The sequence below is a fragment of the Pyrgilauda ruficollis genome, unplaced genomic scaffold (genome assembly GCF_017590135.1).
Source record: "Pyrgilauda ruficollis isolate IOZ18807 unplaced genomic scaffold, ASM1759013v1 scaffold66, whole genome shotgun sequence".
Classification (NCBI taxonomy): Eukaryota; Metazoa; Chordata; class Aves; order Passeriformes; family Passeridae; genus Pyrgilauda; species Pyrgilauda ruficollis.
The window spans coordinates 1,135,506-1,158,281 of NW_024528377.1; the positions used below are offsets into that span (position 1 = coordinate 1,135,506).

Genomic DNA, 22,776 nt, shown 5'->3' on the forward strand with positions numbered 1-22,776 from the left:
GCTGCTGTGGTTGTGGATGAGTTCCATCTGCGCTGCCTTCCTAACCAGGCTGCAGAGGTAGGAAGCTGTAAGTCACGGCCTGAGCACACCCCTAATGCCTTCTGCCACTTTAAGGGTCTGTGAAGAGTTCTTTTAATTGCAGAAGATGGCTGAAGCCTTGCTGTGCTACATGCCCCTAATTTCCTTCCTTTTTCCCTCGTGCCAACTCCTCCTGCTGTCCCCCTCTTCCAGCCCTGACGTTCCCATGCACAGCTTCGTGCCAGAAGTGTTTTTTCTGGAGTTTCACAGGCTCAGGTGTCCGGGCCCTGCACAGGCTCAGCCTGTGTCCAGATACACCAGATGAGCTCATGTGGTGCTTTCAATGGACTCTGTGTGGTCGCTGCTGCTGGAAGCTGAGGGAGCCAGGTCTGTCTTTCCCATGACTAACCCAGAGCAGTCTGGATGTAGAGTCAGCACAGTCTGAAGGTGGAGGTGCCCCTCAAAGCTGCTGTGTTCCAGAGAAGCCTCAGAAGCTCGCTGGGTGTACTGAAAGGGAGACATCTCTGGCATGGGAATGGTGTCTCTGTAGGAACAGCCATGCTCAAGGGATAGCTGAGCCAGATTCTGTACTGATAACGCCCCTCTGTTTGCTGTTGTTGAACTGATTAATGTTCCTTGCAGTGGAAATTAGACATTATTGGTAATAACTCCTTCCTAGTACCTGCTTCCCCTTCAATGGCAGGAATTCTCTTTGAGAAATTAAATGCTCTCTGGAGTGTTTTAATGGAATCCAAGTTTTGTCTCCGAGTCATCAATTTTGCTCTGTCTCTCAGCCATCATCCTTATATTCCTCCCCAGAAACCCACTAACTAATCAACTTAGCACTGGGCATTCTGAAATGTTTGCTGAGAAAACAGCTCTGTTTTGACAGACAGCAATTATAGCACCTGGGCTATAGGCAGACTTTACAGCTCTTCTGGGGATCTCGTATGAATAGCCACCATGAGGCCAGCACAGCCCTGTGCAAACAAGCTTTGTAACCAAATTGCAGTGAAAACCCCCTTCTCTTCTACCCACACCCTCCCCTCCCAAAATTACCAAGTAGCATGGATGTACCTCCTGTACTTACTCTGAACTTGAAAAAGTTCTCACATTTTGTAAGAAAATGCCATTTAGATTTAGGAAGAGTTACTGTCTCGTTCAGATGTTTGTTTGAAGTCCCATGCATGGTTGGATGTGTGTCATACACACTCATTTGAAGTTGTTGGATTTTAATTTGTTTTTTCATAATTGGAGAACTGCAGAACATTTGAGGGCTTAGAGTGATTCAAGTATGTGAAAAATTAAGTAGAGTATGTTAATCTAAACACAGCTTTTGTCTGTATCCTTTGGGGAGGCATATTGTCTGATGCTGGTTACACTGCTCATCAGTCATAAATCACATTTTTTTGAGGAAGCAATGTGCTGTCTGAGGTCACACAGTCATCCTTTGCTACCCATTTGAGAGTGTCTTGGAGAGTCTGGGATCTCTTCTCAGGTGCCATTTTATTTCTTCAAACTGCTTTGCTTTATGCCGACATCATTTCTTGCTCTGAAAGGGTTTAATAGAAACTAAAACTTCTTCTATAAGTAGCATTCTTTCACTCTTTTCAGCAGTCTCAACTAGAGGAAAAGGAAAAGAAAATGTCTACAGCTAGGCAGCTAATTCAGGACATCAAAAATATGTGAAACGCTAATTTAAACAAAATAATATTGACCAGCCGTATTAATGAAAAACAGCCATTGACTTGAAAGCTGTAAAGCTGTTATGGTGTGATAGCCTCCTTGTTCTTAAACATTCTTTTTCCCAGACAGTCTTTTTGGCCATTACTCTCAGAAGTATTTTCTGTAGGCTGAAATAGGTTATATTTAGTGTGTTAGTGTGTTTAATTTCTGCTTCTAGTGCTGACTGTCCTGCTCTATTTTTAAATTAATTACTTTAAAATCCTTCACAGTGAGGTGTACGAGACCAAAAACATAAATGAGTGGCTTTTCCCTGAAGAAGGTGTCTGTTCCAGCCAGGTTGTTATTGCTTTCCTCCCCTCAGAGTGACCTCTGCTGGGAGCATGTCCCCATCCTGCTGGGAAGAGGGGCTCTCACAGCCCCTGGACACACGGTTCCCTTGCAGCCAGCCGGGAAGGTGCTGCTCTGTGTGAGCACAGCCACAGCTCTGCAGCCACATGAAAGGCAGAGGTGTTAATCCCCTTGCCAGGCTTGTGCTGGGCTGTGCTTGCCGCACTACACCCCAGGTAATGCTTTCCTAGGATGGGCTTGTCTGCAGGGCAGGAAAACAGCCTTCCCTTCCCTTCCCTTCCCTTCCCTTCCTTTCCCTTCCCACATCCAGAGTCTGGCACTTCACTCAGCTTTTTGTGTCATCCCTGGCACATTGTACAAATTAGCTCTCAGGTCGAGGGACTGCAAATGGATGTCTTGATGGACACAGTTGTGACTAGGTTACCTTTAAATAGAAGATTATAAGTGGTACTGCCTTTAAGGGGAGAGGACACAGGAGGTGTTTCTCATTTCTGCATTTATTTTACTTAGTCACCTTTACCTTTCCCATGTTCCTATTGCACCAGTAAGTAAAAAAGCAAGAAGTGTAAGAGAAAAAAAAAAAACAATTTGCATTTCCTTTTGCTCCCTTACTTTGTTTTGCAGTGAAATCATGTTAATAATAGAATATTATGTTATTCTATAATAGAATGTCAGATTTTTTGAAATGGGATTGGGGATGACACATTCATGACAAAACCTAAAAATCAAAACTTGGTTTTTCACTCCACCCTTGAAGCCACTCTATGTCACAGTTAAGCACTTTGCTGCAAATGATTAGCCAAAAAATTCTTAGGGATCTGCCAGGGTTAATCTCTGTTCTATCTGACCATGATTTTGCTAAGCAATTTAACTTGCTTTCCTGCCATAGTCCCTGAATGTGTTACTATCTTATGTAAATAAGGTCTTGAAGATGAAATGAAAGACAGGTCCTTTGGCTAAACCTGTATACATTCATTTAACAGAAGGCTGAGAACAGCATAAAGCATCCCCACAAGCCTGTAGAGTTAAAATTACGTTTCTCAATGTCTGCAAATTTAACTTTGCAACATTAAAATGTTTGTAGCTTTTTATTAAGTATGATTTTATGTGTGTTTTTAAGTAGATAGATGAAATGCTGAAAGTTTTTTGGGAACTTGTACTGAATATTTGAAGCCATTTGGAAGGAAGTGAGAGTCTGCTCCCTTAAAACAATTCTTACTATATGAAATCAGTGGTAATTTTGTCTTTGGTTTCAGAGAGGAAACCATTTATGTTTGCTATAGTGATGAAAGACCTCTGTTTTTTTCTTAATGCCAGCATTCAAAGAACCCTGTTCAATTATAAAAAAACCTGCTATTTTCTATTGATAGTAAAATAGCCAGAATAATTAGAATTACTGAAAAAAACAAAATCAAGAAAGACTTTTTTTTATTCAGTTTATTAGGCAAGTTAAGGTATTTGTAGTATGCCTAAAATGTTACTTTACTGGTTTGTAACATCCTTTATTGTTAATTTGGATCACATAGGACTTGAACAGAAATGTTTTTGCCTCTTCTTAGAAAGGCACTGTGTCATTCCATACTTTTCTTTCCAACATATGAAACTGCTGAAATTACACATGTGTTGGGGGTAGCATACTACTGGTTTTAGAATCTAAGAACACTAAAGAAGTTGGCAAAGGGGAATTTTGCCTCCTTGAAGGTTTAATAAATACTGGAATTCTGGTGAAATTCTAGAAGTTATGGAAATGCTGAAGTCCTGGAAGTGTTGCAGAATAGCAGGCAGAGGGTGGCTAACGTGCTATGAATTGATTAACTGTTACAGTTCATGAGCAGAGTGATGAATAAGCTGATACAATATTCTGATAACATAAAGAATAGGCCTTTAATTAATACCAGTCAAATTACTTTGTGTAAGATGTATAATGCCAAAAAAAAGTGATATGGTTCCTTGATTGAATCACTTGAAAAAAAGTGATTGATTCCTTGTCTCTAAAATTTGGTTTAAAAAACCTCAGTGTTGTTTAGTATAAGTAACTTTTTGCATTAAGTATAATTAATCTTCTTTAGAAGACCAATTCCCAACATTATCACGGTATCAAGGAACAGTTTGGTTTGGAAAGGACCTTAAAGGTCATCCAGTTCCAAACCTTCCACTAGACCAGGTTCCATCCTTGTCCCATCCAGCCTGGCCTTGGACATTTCCAGTGATGGGACATCCACAGCTTCTCTGGGCAACCTGTGCCAGTGCCTTACCATCCTCACAGTGAAGAATTTCATCCTAATATCTAATCTGACTCCATCCTTTGTCAGGTTGAAGGCATCACCCCTTGTGCTGTCACTGCATGCCCTTGAAAAGAGTCCCTTAATGTTATCTATTAGCGCTGTATAGACAATGTGCTTAAAGTGAGCATTAAATGTCAGCATTTTCCCATTGCAGTTAAAACTGAACAGTGAAATTCATTTTTGAGCTTAATAGATTTTGTGCTGGGCTGGATGCTGATAATCATTTGATCAGTGAGCTGGAAGCAAGTCTAAAATGACAGTGCAGGTGATACAGGAAATAGTGTAGTGTTCCCTAATGGTGACAGCAGACATGTAGGGCCATTTAGATTGCTTCTTGATGCAAGCTCATTTACACAAAGTGCATATGAACATGAAGCATTTAAATCAGAAAAATATGAAGTCTACTGTGCACTATTTGGAAAGGAGTGACTTGGAAAAGATTTGGCCATGTTATGGAAAAAAGTGTGATCTTGGCAGCAGAAGGGCTTTGGCTACATAAAAATAGGATTAATGAGTATGAATGGAATGAAGATTTTAGTTCTGTTTTATAGGATAGTTGATACAGTTGTCACTAGACTCTGTATAGTCCTACTATCTAGAAAATCAAATAATTGTAATATTAAAACACTTTGTTCAAGCAGAGACAGTCAAAACAAGGATCATTATCCAGAAACTGAGAACAGAAGGGCTGAAAATAGAAAGACATAAGACTATGACAGTGAAAATTATTAACCACTGGGACAAACTCATGAGGGCAGCAGCCTTGGCCTCCTTATGGCTTTCTGTCCCAAGTGGATGTCCTTTTCTTAAGTCCCCCTGAATAAATGATTGGGAGCAACTGGGTATGATGTAAATATTTATTCTCTACAGGAAAGCAGACTGGATAAAATCAGTAAGCCTTAATTCTGACTACTGTAAGCTCTGAAACAGTCCACTGAAGTCAAGGAGATCTTTTAAGTAGCATAAAACAAAATAAAATAAGCAGGTGGAAGAAGTTCTTTTCCACACAACTGTTTTAATTTGTAGGAAAAGTAATTGTGAAACAAATAGCTTCAGGCGGTTCAGTCTTGGATAAATCAGATGGGTTTATTGCTGCTTACATCTGTTTTATCAATCCTTTCCTTCTCCTCTTTCCTTACCTAGATTTTTTTTTGTTTGACCAGTTCAATAGCATTCTTAACTTACAGTATTTGATGAATTCTCATCTGAATTTTCCCAAAATTTCCTCTGCTCTATCACTTTCTCTTGTGTTTTTTTTTCCTCTGAACATCTTTCAGGTGTGTCTGTTTTCCATGAAGCAGCTTCTCAAGGACACATTACCTTGTTATGGCTGTAGTTTTAAGATCCAAAAGAACTTTGAAGAGTAAAAATTATCAGGATTTCTTCCACTGTTTGTAGTGATTGCACATAATGACTTATTGTCATCAAAGCTGCAGGAAAATCTTGCCTTTAAATGCTCAAAGGAAAGCTTCCCTTCCCATTTCTTAATCATGAATGATGCATACTGAATAAAAATAGACCCTACTTTAACTCTGGTTTTGGTGATCCATTATGGATCTGAAGGAGGCAAAGCAAGTTTTTCCTCTGTCCTGTTTTGTGTGAACATGGGAAGCTCCCATTTGAAGTGTCCTGTAGCTTCCAAGGAGAACAGCAGAAGTGCAGCCAGCACTTCACAGCTGGAATACAAGCCAGCCATGGCAGGTTGCTTCCCTACAGCCTGGAAGCTCTGTATGGTTGAAATGTTTAGAAAAGCAAGGCTCCACAGTGTATTGAGAGTGGAAAATACCCACTGCTTTTTGTTTCGTGGCTTAAAAAGAGTTCTCTTTCCTTTCTCCTGGAAATGTAACCTGTGGTGTAAGAGCAACATTACTCTTAGCTGGGAGGGAGATTTCTCGGGAGTCTAACAATACCATCATCTCTGTCACCACCTCAGTTTCTTCCCAGATGCCAAACCCAAAACTCAGATCGCAGCCCTTGATCACAGTGAGAACATCCATATTACAACCTAAATTGCATGTCAGATTCTTCAGCTTGCAAAGAAAAAAACCATTCCAGTGCAGGGTCTGCCTGCAAACAGAGAAACCAATGATTTCCCTTTCAGTTCCTCTGTTGCCTTAACATTTTGAGTCCAATTTTTACAGTGCAGAAGAGACCTAAAAGCTAAAATGGAGTGAAAAAACAACATATGGAGAGTATTTATTTCTTGGGTGGGGAGCTGTGTGCCTGAAGAATAGGATTATATCAGTGTGTTGCCTGCACGGTGCTGTCACCACAGTAACGTGCAGCAGCAGAAGGAGGCTCTCTGAAGGTGGTGCTTGGGTGAAGGCAGCAGGGCCAGCGAGGAGAGGCGGCGGTGGGGCTCGGACCCATTGTTCTGCAAGCGGCTGCGGGGCTGTCCAGGTGTCCTGATTTAAAGGCTGCTCCTTGAGACAGGAAATTGTATCTTGTTCTGAGGTTTACTGTAATAAAGTACATAGTCCTGGGGGAATGTGCTGCTGGGCCCATGAATCACTTTATGGGCTGGCTGTTCTGACCTCAGCCCTGTGATTTATTCACGCCATACCGCAGCAGGAATGGCAAAAATGTAAGCGGTGCACGGTCCTCCCAGCCTCCCCCTTCCCAACCAGATGGGCCTTGAACTGGGAGGCTGCCATAAATCCATAAAGGCAGGTTTGCTCCTGGCTGCCAGTTCCACTTGTCTTGCCCACTCTGCCATGAGTCTGCTGGGGAATCCTCTTGCTGCTCAGGTGTTTCCTTCATAGTTTCGTGGCCTTGTAGTTTCTTGTGTGAAAAGATGAAAAATCTCAGTGCAGTCATGGTGCTCCTAACAGAAATAAGTATGCAAGTTTTTGGTAATCCCCTTTTTCCTTTCAGTTAGCAATAAACAACAAAAAGAAAGAGACCTGGCTGTTTTCAGCTCAGAATGTCACTGTTTGACAGATGTTACCAGATGTGCTCTTAGTAAATAGTAGCATTTACATTTAGGGACGTAGTTAAATGATGTGCTTTTGGTCAAATCACAAACGACAGGAGTGAAGAGTAGCTCCTGACTCTCAGCTCCACTAAGCCATGTTTCTATTCCAAATGACACTGTTTGTTTACATGTTTTGCATTTGGCAGTTGTTAGTTTTAAAATCTAGCACTTTCCTTTGGTACTGGTCTATCAGTTTTTGAAATATTACCTCTGCATGCAGCATCCTGATATTTTCTTGTAAATTCATTAGTCTGTACTCTTCAGAAAATGCTCAGAATTTTTACTGAAGTCCAAAACACCTATCTTGTAAGGATAGTTTCAGGATTAAAAGTTGTCCATGTCACACATGTTCACCCTGCCTTGCAGTTATTTTCTGCCTCTTTATATTTTGTTTCCTTTCTTTTTTATATAAAATAGATAAAATTTAACCATCTTCAAATTCAGCAAGATTTTTTTTGCAAGAAATTAACCTTGCCACGTATCTTAACTAAGTAGATACCAACTGATAATTCCTAACAATTGTACAACCAATTAAAGGTCAATTTTACCAAAATAAGCTAGATGTTACTTAGAAGAAGATAGGGGAGGTTTCATTTATCTATAGTACAGGCAGGTTTTCATGAGACCCAGTTTCTTGTGTGATACAAGCTGGTTTAATTCTGTTTTTCTCTATTTCATAGTCTTGAAATTTGGAGGTTTATTACTTTCTCTAAGATGCTAAGAGTTACATCTGTAAATTTATCTGTGATCGTGTTTCTTCAGTAAGGCAGTTTGGGAGGGATTTTTGTTCAAACTACAGCATAAAAACAGCTTCAGATTCGTTCACTTGAACAGGTGTTGTTTGCTAGAATGTGCTAAATTGTGGTTTTTCCAACTTCCTCACATATGAATGACTTGCTCTCTCATTTTCTGTGTGTTGCTTAAGGTTCATGTACTTTGTGTCTCAAAACAGGCAGTAACAGCTTCAACTTTGAGATGGTTGAGCTTCTCTTTATTTCAATAAAATTCTTTAGATCTGTACATGAAAAAAGGCTTTGAATTGGAGTGTATCATTACTGTGCTTAGCAGGGATCTGATAAAAGGTTGTCAAAGGTCTGTTTGCATGGTTTAGATCAGGCTTAACAGTGCTTGTTCTGGATCAGAATACACATGCTCAGTCTCTTAAACTTTTTACTGCATGCAGCTCTGGTTTCATCTCGTGAAGAAGAGGCACTGGATAGAGGTAAAAACAGAAAGGAAGGTGGTAGGATGCTCCCTAGTTACTGTAGAATGCCAGTTGCTTCAAGCATCTGGGAAGTTATCTTCAAAACTCATCAGAAATTGCTGTAGTACGCATTCAAACAAATCTGCACTCTGGGACTGCAAGTAGCTACACCTGCTTTCAGACCCGGATCTGAAAAAGGAAATTAAATGAAACCTCTCAGGCCCCTTCTGCTGCAATTACAGAACTAAATATATCCAAATTTTATCCATAGCCCCTGACACCTGCTCCATTTCTGTCCTCAACCCTTTCAACAACTCCTGCTTGCTTAGAAACACTTTTTTTTTGGCACTACTTAAGCAGCAGTCATTGGAGCTACCAGGAGAAGGAGGCAAAGTGATGCCCCTCAGTGTTTAATGAAACTGCTTCCAGCTTCTTTCTCCCCTGATGCTGCTATTCCTGTCCTTATCCAGACACTTGGCATTTCTTGTGCTCCTTTTTTAATCCCTCTCCTGGGCAGCAGCAGCAACCAGAAAAGACAAATACAGGTATAGTTAGGGTTAGGATGGAATACAGATCAGTGCTAGTGCTGCTGTTGTTACTACCACCAAAGCCCAAATACATTTAACTAAAAAGGTCCGACCTTGAAGAAAATATTTCTTTTGAGAAATCAGACAAAGTGGTTCTGGAAGAGAAGCTTGAACAAATGTACAAAAGAACCCTCAGAGAAGAAGGAGTAGGAAGTAAGGCAAGGCACATCCAAGTTGATACTCAGATAGGCAATAAATAATGAAAGCAATCCATAGCTCTGACAAGAAAATTTGTTGAAATGGTACATGTGTAAGAATATTTAGATGTTTGTAAAAGAACAATAAACTGCAGTAGCTTTACACATCTGGTATGTAACATGAAACTGGATGTCACAGGGATAACAGCAATTAGTGAGAAATAGATTAATATTCAGAGCTGAAATGTGAGTACAAGTTGTTCAGGAAAGATAAAAAGGAAAGTAATGGTGTTGTATTTTAATTATAATGGAGGTTTTGAGGAAATAAAAAAGAGTATAAATTATAGTATTACTTAGAGTCAAAATAATGTAAGGATCATAAAAGTTACACATAGAGAGTGGATGGTATCCTGTTATGAATTTTAAGCATAATGTTGTGTTAAATGTAAGTAATGATGGAGAAATGTGGTTTTGTTAGATGTATCTATTTATTTGATACAAATCAGAGAAACTGCCAGGCTTGTTAACTTAGTAATGACTAGGTCACCAAGATGTAATGGTGTGAGACTTCAGGACTGTAATAAGTAGTGATGACATTGCAGAAGGAATCATCACCAAAACTGACTTCAGATGTAGTGATCACAAATTGATAAAATTTATATTCGAAGACAAAAACTATGCTAGAAAAGTGAACTATTCTGTTTCAAATTAATAGACTGAAAAATGGAGACTACTAGATAGCAAGTAAATTGTTCAGAGGAACACAGGAGGTTCATGTAGAGGAAGCAGAGCATTTATTTAAATCAAAAGTCCAAAACTATAAGGTCTTTGCAGCCCAAACAAAAGGGGAAAAGTTTAAGAAAGTTACAAAGCTGTGTGTCAGTGTCCAAAAAGGGAATTGATAGCAGCCTTAAAAATTGGTTAAGAGAAAGAGACATTTAGGGAAAGCAGAAATTGTAGGAATAAAGTGAGGATTGTGAAAGCTCCTGCTGAATGAGACCTCCCAAAAGAAATAAAAATAAATAATAAATATTCTTGAGCCACTTCTACAAAAAGATCAGGAAAAAAAGTGGAAGCACAATGCACTGAGAATAAGTGTAGTACGAATATGGTTCCAAAACTAAGTTAATGCCTTTGCCTTGTTTTCCAGTGAGCTGATAAAATACAGAAGAAGGCAGGTATGATCACCTGTCAGAATGTCAGCCATGGAAATGAGACAGATGCAGAAGTGAGATAAATTATACTAACCAGAAATGACATGGTAGTGATTTAGCAGGGAGGTAGATGTTCTGTCTGATTTGAGTATAAAGACTGGATAATTTTCTTAAAACAACTGTGTTATAAATCATGACTAGAGTTTTTCACGTGATCAGAAGCCACAGTAAGATTGCAGTATTGCTGTCAAAGTTTGACTGATAAAGCTGAAATTTCTTTCTACCGTCTTTCAACTCGGGCCAGATTCACAAAGACATCAAGACAATTGTTTTCACTGTAGTAATTGTGGTTGTTTGATATGTTATAATCAGTGTGAATTCCATGATTCATTTTCCATTCTTACATTTTGGCAGTGCTGGCTGTGGCAGTGAAGGGTTTGACACTGTCACAGTGTCAGGAAGAGCTGCAGCTGGGCAGTTCCTCCAGGGATGAGGAACCTGCGGTCAGATCTGGGTTCCTGGTGTTTATTTAGGGTTTTAACTGGCTCCTCAGGCTGCAGGGATCCACAGCCAGTGGAGGGGCAGGAACCTGGAAATGGGAGGGCAGAACCGTCTCTTGCCACAAGAGCCTGTCTTGTGTCAGCTTAAGCTGATTGTGAAACCACATGCTAAGCTAGAGCTCAACCTGAACTTGACCATGTCCCAGGAAAAGAACGTGGAGCTGCCTTTCTTATAAGGTCAGTTTTCAAAATCTGGTGGATGTATTCTGGTGGCCTCTGTTGCCTCTGTGGAGGAAAAATACGCCTTGAGTTTGTGCTCTGTCTGCAGTGCTGTTAAACTGCAGATGAAGAAAGAACGCCCGTTTCAGGAGTTCCTTCTCACAAAAGCCAACTCTGGGGAGCTCGAGAGCCTTGGAAGTACTGCTGTCTCTCATCCAGATTCTGCACTGAAGGCTGCTAAAGCAAGGAAGGTTGTCTTCAAAAAAATTCTACCCTTCATAAGGGACAAATCTCCCATACCATCAGGTGACAGGGTTGAACGTTCCTTCTGCACTGTGCCATCTTGGGGAGCTTCCACTCTTCACAGGCACCTAGGGAAGGCTGATGGGCTGTCAGTTTAGCAGCTGTGACATTCAGCAGCCAGCTTTTCACTGAGGTATTCATCAATAAAAATAGTCCAGGAAATTAGTAGTGGGTTTGAAATTTCTCTGTAAAAGTGTTAGATTTTTTTCTAGATATGCTGGCAGACACAGTCTAAGGCTGCACTGCAATTCTGAGTGCTCATAGCTGAGACATCAGCAGGACTAGGAATTGCAAATTTTTACCTCTGGTGCCAAAGTGATAAAATTAAGATGGAAAGCTTAAGTACAAGAAGGGCTAAAACATTGATGGAAAAGGTAATATAAAATATTTCTAGGACTACTTGTGACTTTATCAAACATGTTGAGGGAAAAGACTTTTAAAAGCACTGCTTATCAATCCTAAGGAGTTCTGTGATTTTAGACAATTGGGATGTTAGAGAAAATACGTGTAGGAAAGTCTGAATATATTATCAGTATCTTTTTTTTAAACAAGGACAGTACAAATGGTAATGCTTCCTGTGTCATGGAATTCACATTGATTATTATCACACCATTCTTATAATGGAAAATTAAAGGGACATCATTTTTGTGATCACACAACTGTATTCACCAAGAGTTTGTATTTTTATCTTGTTTTCCAGTTGTGGTCACATGTATGCAATGACATTGAAGAGACCAGTGGAAAGGTGTGCATTCAGAAAGCTTCAATTTGCTGATAACAAAAAACTCTCATTTTCATCTCATTTGGTTTGCTTGAATTCTCAATTTCTGTTTAGGTAGCTTTAAGAGAATGGACCAGAGATTAGAAAGGCTGCTGATTGGTGTGCCAGCCAGGCCAGGCAAAGGTGATGTGCTGATTCAGGAAACAAGTACTGGAATGGAAGGAGTGTAGTATTATCCCTTTTGACTGAAGATTTAAGGCTGTGCTTTGGAAATTAATTTTCAACCTGAGGTTTGATTATTCCCAGCTGTAATTAAAAAAAGCAGGTAGTACCTATTGCCAAGTTAAATTTTTTTCTCACTCTCTTGCAGTAAGTGGTAGCTACTGTTTCTTTTGGATAAAAGTTTGCTCACTTTGGGGTACTTCGAGCTGCATCTTAAATGCTGCAGAAATTACAGCCAGTGCAGAATTTGGCGGCTTGCATATTAAGTGAGTTATTCATCTGTTAGCATCATGAAATGTCCTTCACTGGTATAATTGCCTTTTTCAAGGTTACTTTTAAGAACCAAATCTCAATACCCAGAGCTCTGCAAGGACTGTCTCCTCCCTGTGAGGTACTGGAAGTCAGAGTTTCTTAATTTTCTGAAGATGTTCTATAACCAGCAAAAAAAAAAAAAATGTAGGAAAGAATGTGGAGTTCAGAACTGCTGTAGTGGCAGACACAGTTTATGATGAAGAGGACAATGGATCCAGGGCATCTGGCCCATTGAATCAGTGGTTTGGTGTGTTGTACTCCTAATTACTTTTAAGAGCTTATTGAGTGTGACCCACCCAAACCCTGTCATTCTGCTAAACTCATGAAATTACTGAATGCCATATCCCAATGCTTTTATGTTCTTGGCTGCTGCCTGTCTGTCTAGCTCTCATAACCCTACAGTACTGAACCCAAATTTCTCTGCCTGCGAGTTCTTTCTGTTGTTGTCACATCATGGGAGGGTTTTTAATTCATATGCAAATAATACAGTTGTTATTGTGATGGTGATTCACCAGGGTAAGTCTTACAAATGTCTCTGATAGGAAATCATTAAAAGCTTTTAGCAGAATTTTCTGTAGGTTTGGAGTAAATGCAGTGGACAAAAATCAGACAAGCAAAACAAGTCTTTTATGAGTGGCATCTCTGTGGTTCTTAGTGATTGATGCCCTTACCGTGAGTAAACAGCTCATGAAACAGGAGGATCTTTCCTTGTGTACTAAAGGCACAACAGCCATAATTACAGTTCATCTTAATATGCAAGGATGAAAGTGCTGGCAGCTTAATAATTGCTTATGGAACTGCAACAGTCTCTGTTGGAGGAACTCACTGGATTGCTATGAGCTTGTGGCTACCTGAGCTCTTCAAATTTGTGTCACTCTTTTAAATGCTTTAGTTTAATGCCAGTCAGAAAGAAAACAGATTTGATCCTATAAAGGATGATGGAATAATCCCAGTTCTTCCATAACATTAAAATCAAAGCTGCTGCTGATATCAATCTTGCTTTCATATTATCTGTTACACACTTTCAGAAATACTCCAGATAGGAAGAAATTTCATAATTTGAAATAAAATTTTATAAAATATATTTATAACATTTCTATATGGAATAAGTGTTCTCCCTGACATATGTAGGCATATTCTTTTAATGAATATGTATAGTTTTCATGTTCTGAAGCATCATTAATTCAGCACTGTATGCAGCCTGTTATTCTTTCTAATTATACAACTGGTAAATATGCCAGTGCTATGACCCTGGGAACAGTACTGCAAAGTACAAAACTGCTTTTTAAAGTTCACCTCCTCTTGTGTTTTACCAAAAGGATTCTTCTCCTTTACTGGGAAAGGGCTGTGAAGGAATTATGTAGTCTTCTGAAACCAAGTGCCATAGAAACCCGTTTGAAGGCAGCTTGATTCTATTAGTAATTAGTAGTAATGTAATAGTACACTGTTGCCAGTTATCTTCCCCAAATCAGACATTGCTATTCAAGAGTTGAAGGAGACATGTATTTGCACAGTATTCTTTGTGTTTGTTGTCAAATCTCTCTGCTCTACTGGCCTGTAACTAATCTGTAGTCATCTATTTAAAAAAGGCAAGCCCATCTTTCTTTGCATTATTTTTTCAAGACTGCAAACAGAGTAAATAATGTTGATATTGATCTTGAGGTTATATCTACCACTGTCTCTTAAGAATTAAACCTACTGGTCTTGATACCACTCCAGTCTGTATTGATCATGATCTACATTCAGTGAAAGGCTTCAGTGTAAATAGAAGAAAAAACCTAATCCCCTTTTTTTTTGTGCAATTTGGAGTAAAACTTAAACCCGTTTTCAGTACATTTTTCTACACTGTTGCCATTTCAGGTTTCCTTTGGTAGAATTTAGTCTGTTACAGAGTCTGCTTTCCTCTTGTGAGGCGTGTACAGCTCAGTTCAGGCTGCAGAACCTGCTGCAGTGGAGAGATAAATAGGCAGTTTGCCCCTGCTGAGTTGATGTTGGCACAGCTACACTAGTACCAGCACCAGAAATACCTGAATTAACTTAAGTGAACTGTGTCTGCTCAGTGACTCTGGCCCTAGCCAGCATTTGAAAACATCAGCATCCTTGAGTTGTGCAGCATGTTTTGCCCACTTATGAGAACTTTTCAGGACCTCCAATGTTGTGAACTGAGAAGCATTTTGCTGAAGAAGCCAAGCCTGTGGCAGTGCCTGAGCCTCCAGGACTGACTGCAGCACTCCTGATGGATAGGTTTGTTCAAGTGCTGCCACCACCATGCACACAGCAGCCCATTTTCTCCTTTTTGCCACATCACCTCTCTCACAGCAAGTTCCTCTAGCCTCCCTGGGGATAAAGCTCTCAGGAAGGGAAATAAATCACTTTTGTAGTGCTCTTCAATCAGAACCCTTGTCTTTTGCTTGGTAGTATGCCCTTTTTATTGTCTTGGAATGTTTTGGCAGTTGCAAGCTCCACTGAGAGCAATAGCTTGCCACTACAGACATGTCCCTTCCAGCAGAGCTGACAGTGACACCTGCACTTCTCCCACATGCAGCAGTTTACGTTTAGCTTGCTAAAGTAAAAAATGCAGCTACAATGCACTTATCACAGGGTATTTTTCTTACTTTTGTTCAAACTTCACTCTGTTTCAGTTCCAGAAAACAGTCAGAAAGCCACAGTGGCTTTCACCCCGCTTCTTGACCAGCACCCTCATCTCACAGCACAGCACTGAAGTTTTGGCCAGTAGGAAGTTCTTTTCTAAGACATGGTGGCAAAGATTTTTCAGGAAAAAAAAATTTAAAAAAAAAATTGACTGCTATCCATATCTCATTTTCCTGGCCTTAAGAAGCAGAGATGGGCAACAAAGGATTTGATTGGAGGAGGTGTACAGCTTACATACTATTTGAGGCACCTCCAATTTCCATACCAGAGTAATGGCTCCACAGATAGAGTTACGGAGATATTCTTGGCTCTGGTCCTGAATCATCAGCGAGGATTGTGAGCTTACTATTAAAAGAATAAGTGTTTCTTTATAATCAAAACAGATTACTCTAAAGAAAGTGAAAATGACCAGAGCTGCAAGCCAGCCTGTCTTTCCCAGGATACCGATAGCTGGAAAAAAGCAGAGGTCATGGATCATGTTCTGTCACTTCACCCTATTGGTATTTTTCATGTTTCAGGCAGACATCCAAAACTGGATACTTTTCCATAAAGCAAAAGCAGCAGAAACAAAATGGCAATAATAACACACCCAATTATCCATTGTTCCCACACCTACCAAGATGTAGCCTTGACACTACAACTGTGAATCTGATGTGCGCCTTTCCTTTCTTCTACTCTTTGCCTCCATTAAGTCACCAGAATATTTGTATTTCTTCATAAATACAAATGTATTTAGAATATTTTATGATTATCCTAAAGTATCTAAAAAAATTTGCTTTACTTTATGGTATTAGATTTTGAAAGGGAAGCAATAATATTTTGTAGATATGATCTAGGCAGGATCCAAGTACTCTCTACACTGTATCTGTGAGATTTTTGATATGCTGGTATTTCATGTAAAGCAAGCTAACTCTCTTGGACTGTACTAGAAACACCTGTGTAAACCCAGAGAGAAATTCCACCCACAGAAAGTCCATTGTGTAGTCCACTGTCCTGTCAGATGGTGAGCAAGTTTGTCTGTTGAAACACATCTTTTCCTCTTAAAACATGTGATTTTTTCCACATTTTTGAGACAGTGGCTTAAACTGGGATTCTGATAATAAACTTCTTGATATTGAATGCTGCAGCAAAACTTTAAGTGCATTTGCAACTTTATTTTTAGATGAAATGTAGGTAAGAAATGTGTTGTATTTGTTTTGTCTTTCATCATCACTCCTGCATGATGCCATCTTTCACACCACCACACATCTAGGACACCATTTTATGCCTTCTTTGCAAGGTGATGAGAGGTGAGACAAGCCAACACTACTGGGCAAGAAGGCCAAGGTTTTCTTTGAAATCCTGTTGCACATCACCAGCTAAAGATGAAAATTAAGGTGGAAGGACAGAAAAGGTTGCTTTCCCTAACATAATCCTTTGGCTTCCTTTGAGATCTGCTGTTTAACTGTTAGAATGATTATTTGTCTCCTTTCTTCACAGTATGTATAAAATGTTTCTGAATTCTATTTGTAAGAGTTTTCTGCTACAGGGAAGGAGTATGGGAAAATGTTCAGCCAAAGTAATAATAAATGGTAGTTATTAGAAACCGAGAAGGTGAGTGAGAGGAAGAACATAAAGTGTTTTTCTTACCCTGTAAGCTGCAGTTTGGTATCAGCACAGTTGTTTACAGGGAGGTGTGTGTGTCTTGACTTCCTATTCCACCAACAGACATGTAGCCCGGACAAAAATATTTATTGCTGCTGTTCAGAGTTGCACACTGGTATAGCATTTATGATATGCTCAAATATTTGTAGAGGAGTCCTCTAAGTTTTGCAGGATAATAATGTAATTCATTTGTGTTATTTTCAGACAAGAAGCCCTTCTTGCTGCCATTAGTGAAAAAGATGCCAATATTGCTCTGCTAGAGCTTTCATCCTCTAAGAAGAAGACTCAGGATGAAGTGGCTGCACTGAAACGAGAGAAGGACCGTCTTGTGCAACAGCTCAAGCAGCAGGTGGGTACAGGAGGGCTAGGAAAAAATCCAGTTAATAATCTGGTATGGGATTATTATCTTGATTCATGGAACTAGTAATGTATAATCCTGTGATATGTTAGAATGGAAAGTGCATGAATAACAATTTCAAACTAGCTACTGGACTCAGCATTGAGGGAAGTTTCTTTGTGTCGCTGCCTGAGTAGTAAATGTGTGATAGGATGTATTGGAAGTTGGGAATGAAGAGGACATTGGTTATTATCCACTGCAGGCACAAAAAGTCACAGATTCAGGGAAAAGTAGTGATACTTCTCTTGGGGCCTTATATTTGCCTCTTTTGGGGAAGAAGCCTATTTGGAAGGCAGTAGAGTTCAATATGAATGTTACACCACACAGTCTCTCCTGTGATGGTCTCATGCTTGTGAGGAGATTGGTCCCTTCCTATTTCTGGCCTCTCCCATTTCCAAGATCTTTCTGTGTTGGCATAATACTAGAAAAAGTGTGTTTCTGTTAAAGCATTTAACATTATGTTCCAGTACTGAATGCAATGTGAAAAGTACATTGCCAGTAAAACACAGATGAAGCAAAAGGCATCCCTGGCAATAAGAGATTTAGGATCTGAAAAAATCTGTGTAGATTTTTCATTTCAGCACTTCTGGTGGGTTTTCCTGAGTTATTCCCTTGCCACATTCCTCTTAATAGCACATATGCTCCTGCCAATCCAGTATCAACTTCTTCAGTGCCACCATTTCCATCTTCATAAAATTTTATGTGCAGCATTTCATCCGTCAACCAGATGATTTCTGTTGCTGTCAGAGAATGTAAGACAAAACCAGGTCAGCATTGTGATAAGGGATTTCTGTGCTTCTTCCTTAGCAAACACAAGTAGGTTATTGGCCATGTTGTTTATTATAATTATTTGTGGTTTCATTTAAGAACAGTACTTTTGGGGGTTTTATGTACCAGCTTCAGAACGAGCTAGGAGTACAGATTGCAGTCTTGTATTATTTACTTTTGAGCAACAGTTGTAATTACTGTCACTGCTCAGCCAGGTCATCTGCTAAAACAGGAATCAGAAGTGGTCACAGCAATGACAAGTACTTGTTTTGTTCATGTAATTGTTGATGCAGCAGCTGAAATTTATGGTACCACTCATTCCAAGAGAAATTAACATCACTTCTCAGTTCTTGTTGTCCTAAGCTTAAATTCAGGTGCTTTCATGCCCCTTGCCCTTCCATGTCTCCTTCTGATTATCTTTTGTGAGTAGCTGGAACAACCTGTAGTATTTTGTGGTGAGTTTTTTTCTGCTGAAAATTTGTGTGTACTTCATTAACATATTAACATTGTGCCTATCTGTAATGACTTAGATTTTAGGTAAATAATTTTTTTAAACATTGTAGTTCCTGTTGTTATCTTTCAGTGCTGGTAAGTCTTACAGTATCATAAATTCTTCCTAAAAAGACATGGCCATTTCCCTTAAGGATACCAGTTCTAGGTCCTTTTCTGTGTATTTGTGGGATACTTAATTTCCCAGATAAATGAAAATTGCAAAGGAGATTAATTTGAAATTGTTCTTGGTATGTAGTGAGACCAATTATGATCTCAGGTTGGAGCAATAATCCTTTTTCAAACAATTCATTGGACTGTTGAAAAGCCTTTGAAGATTCTGGTTCCAAAACTGCAATCAGCTATAAAGACTTGTCACTTTTTAAGATTGTTTAAGATTTTAATCTTAAAAATAATGAAGAAAATATAGTAATCTCCTCAACACATCTGTGCTATGGGTAGTATAAATAGAAGTTTTGTGTGTAGTATAAGTATAAAATCACAGGTATTCTCCAGTGCATCCACAATCCCCAAGGCAGAATGAATGTTTACGTATAAACAATCTAAACTATATTTAAAGTATACCCGAGAAATATTTATGTGACCAAACAGAGATTTGACACATCCTCCCTAAATTCTATCCTGTGTTTTAAGGATGTGTCATCTTATATCTGGGGTTTTTTGTGTGCAGCTTTCAACACATTGATAGAAAAACTCCTCATTGCTTATTATAGGAGAGTATTACTCACCACCTCTATGAGTTGCAGAGAATCTAAAATTCCATTTATTTTTTTTTTCAGTGCCAGTAGTTTTGGTATGTACTTTATCTGAATAAATTCAAATCACACCAACTTTGACAGCTCCAGAAATAGGAGATGGGTCAGAAGAGATGGCTGTGAGATTTTACAAGATCTTCATTACTGATGTAGTCAAGGGAAATCTCATTTTTCCACATGCTTTGCAAATATTCTAGTACTTGGCCCTTGCACTCCTCTTCAGTTGTTCCAGGTCACCAGCCTCATATTTTCCAACAAAACAACTATGCTGCTTCCTCAGTTTAAGCCTTCTCCACATGGACCCTTTTCTGCATCTTGAGAACAAGGGTCCATCTGTGTTTGCCAGCTCCACAGAACCATGTCACCTTTCAGGAACTTCCTAAAAGTTCAGTGGTAATTCTTGAATTCACGGTAGAAATTGTAAATGAAAAATCTTTCAGGCTTTCAGATGTGTTGAACACAGCTGTTCAAGGAAGGCAGTGATGCCACAAATCAAGATATTCTGGAAGACTTTGAAAAGCAAAAAACCAAAAAAGTTTATTCAACCCTTCAGATTCAGAGCTGGGATCCTGACCTCAGTGATTAGTGTTTCAGAGCTGTTGAGCTCCCTGATAAGTATTTGATATTTCAGTCCATCCCATTCCTAGGCAATGCTTAGGCTTTGTGGTGGGAAAGCAGCTCTTTCAGTTGGTGGTCAGACACAGCTGAGTAGAAGATTCCCATTTCCACGTGCGTAGGATGAACACAGAAATGCTGAGCAATGTGGGAAGGGGTGGTTTGCGGGAAGAGCTGTGCATGCTGTGCTACCAGCAGGGCTGAATCTCTCTGCTGGCTGGGAAGAGCTTCTGACACGGTGCTTTGGGAAAGCAGTTTCCTGACTATGCTGCAATAGTGAGTGTGAATGGATCCAAGTGTGTAGGATTAGGATTTGGATTGGGACCTTTCTTGTGCTGGTTATCATTGGCTGACTTGCTGTTAATTCACCTTTCTTAGAGTGTAGAAAGGTACAACACTCCCAAAACAAAAACTTGTTCCAACGACTGCCTGTGATTTTTATTCATTTAAAAGTATCGGTGAAGACACATAGGTTCATCAAGGGAAGGGTATCCAGAATCTGGAGGGCTCTGCTGTCATTCCTTGTGCTATGTCCTTTCCCAGCACTGTCACATTCCTGATCGCTCACGCGGGAAGGGTGCTGCTGCACAGGAGAGGGAAGGAGTCCTGCCAAAGACATTTGGTTCCTTAATTTCTCTAAGTATGTGCATTAAAGTTAGGATGAAGAGAAGCATTTTGGAAAGAGGATATGGCATCAATGTTGTTTTAATTTAGAGTTTCTAGGCTCTGAATTGCAGGAATGTGCCTCAATACAGAGCCCATTTCCTAATGAGGCGCTCAGCATTGACCAGGCTCTCCAGTAAATGCAGCTGCCTGTTTCATATTGGTTGTCAGTTTGGATGAGGGATTTCCTCTATCATCAGACAGGCAGGGCCATTGCAGGGCGAGGGTCACCAGCTAATGTGGTCCCAATTTATTCCTCCTAGGGCACTGTGTCTCTGTGGGTAGCTGATGGAGAGGCAGTGGCTGGGAGGCTGCTGCTCTGGAGGGGCTGGGCTGATGCAAGAGCTGGAGTTGTGTAACCAGATCCAGATGTGGTGTGGAGAGGGCCCTGCTGGGTGTCACACCGGGCTGACAGGGACCCAGGGAGCTCTGGCCTGCTTGGTGGAGCACAGACACTGCTCAGCTGCTTGCCGTTTATCCCTTTCCTCATCAAGCTAAGTTTTAATATCAGCTTCTATTTATTGTAACAGAGCAAAGCACCACTCCACAGTTTTCAGTGGTAAAGGGAAGGCATATCTGAAGGGGCTGAGGTTTTCCTGTCTGTGGGCTTTTAGTCTTAAACAGCTGGCATTTTCTGCTAGGAGCTGTTTGTAGCAAAGACTGTCATTTTCTGTGTTTGTACAGTGTGTAGCAGAGTGGGTGCCTGACTTGACCAGCATCTCTGTCACTGCCATGCCATAAATGAGAAGTAGTAAGTGTTAACATTTTTAGGAGGCTCTGAACAGTATTACTGTTTTCTGACAGCTTGGAGTATAATTCAAATGAATTGTTTGTAAATAGTCATATGTACTTATTTCATAATTATAATTATTATAGCAGAAGTTACCAGGGACTGGCTTGACTCAGTGTTGCTGATGACAGGATCTCAACATTTTTCTTTGAAATCGTGCAGCCTCAGGTTAGATTAATATTACATATGTTTTATTATGCTGCCTATGCCTAAATCAAAGTTATTTTCAGATCAGTTCCTCAGTCTTTTAAGAATATGTTGAGTTTTCATTCTATACTTCAGTATGCTTAGAGAACCACCCAGCTTAAGCTTTCTCCATGTATTTCATAAATACACATTTTCTTTTGTCATGCAAGCTGTTAATGAAAAATAGTGAATAATATGGGATCAGGAGAGAGCTCTCTGCAAATGAGTTGATTCATCCAGTTACACCTGTAATCTGTTCCTAAAGACTTTAAGTGAAGGAGACTTCAGTCCTGGGAAGTCTTTTTTATACCTTATCTGTCTTTATTATTATATGTAATGTCCCTTACTGCAATTTAAGCTGATTGCTATTTTTTTCTATTAGGGGGATAGGAAAAAAAATATTTACTCCCTGTCATGTTCTTGCCATAGACACTCTTGCTGTTCACTCAAAAAGAGCTCTTTTCTATTTTAATAAAGGGAGTTAAGAAGCCCCATGCTATTGTAAGTGTGGGTTTTGTATTCAGCCTTGTCATTAGAGAAATCTTTAATATCTGTTGTTTCCTTCTGCTTCCATATCCTCATCAAGACTGTGCCTTCCTCTGTGGACCAGCCTGAATTTTAGGGGCTGTTATTTAACATTCCCACAAATAGAGAGGAATTATTTGGCAATGGTCAAATAGCTAATAATTGACTGGTAATAATAGTATTTATGCAATATTGAATATACATTTCACCTAAAAAAGCAAGTACCAGAGCTGTTTTTTCTGTGCTGCTTTGTGCCTCTTCCCCGTAAGATTTTGACTGGTTTTCTTTATGAGACCAAGTTACTGCAAAGACTGGTTTCCCAAGTAAATGTGGTTCATGGGATCATGAGGAACTGTAGATTCCAGAGTAGCTTCTCACATCAAAAATCATATTTTTCCACTGTTACTTGTTTCCCTGGAAACCCTGCACACTGACACCTGACACTCCTCTGCTGTGAACTTTTCCAAAGTGAAGTTCCACTGGCTGGAGTCATTTCTGTTTATAACAAGAGAATGTAAAACAGGTCAAAGGAGACTGACAAGCAAATGTTTTCCTCTTGCTGCTGTGAAGCTGTATCAGCATGACCACACTTCTGGCAGCT

At 39.7% G+C, this 22,776-nt stretch overlaps 1 protein-coding gene across 7 annotated transcripts in view; it reads left to right on the plus strand.

Moving 5' to 3' along the window:
* ERC1 (ELKS/RAB6-interacting/CAST family member 1) overlaps window positions 1-22,776 on the plus strand; it is a 277,845-nt gene that overhangs the window by 203,953 nt on the left and 51,116 nt on the right. For all 7 annotated transcript variants that reach the window (XM_041484357.1, XM_041484358.1, XM_041484360.1 and 4 more), the window contains one exon: window positions 17,171-17,315. In XM_041484357.1, coding sequence (XP_041340291.1) covers window positions 17,171-17,315 — 145 coding nt within the window. The remainder of the gene's footprint in view (window positions 1-17,170; window positions 17,316-22,776) is intronic.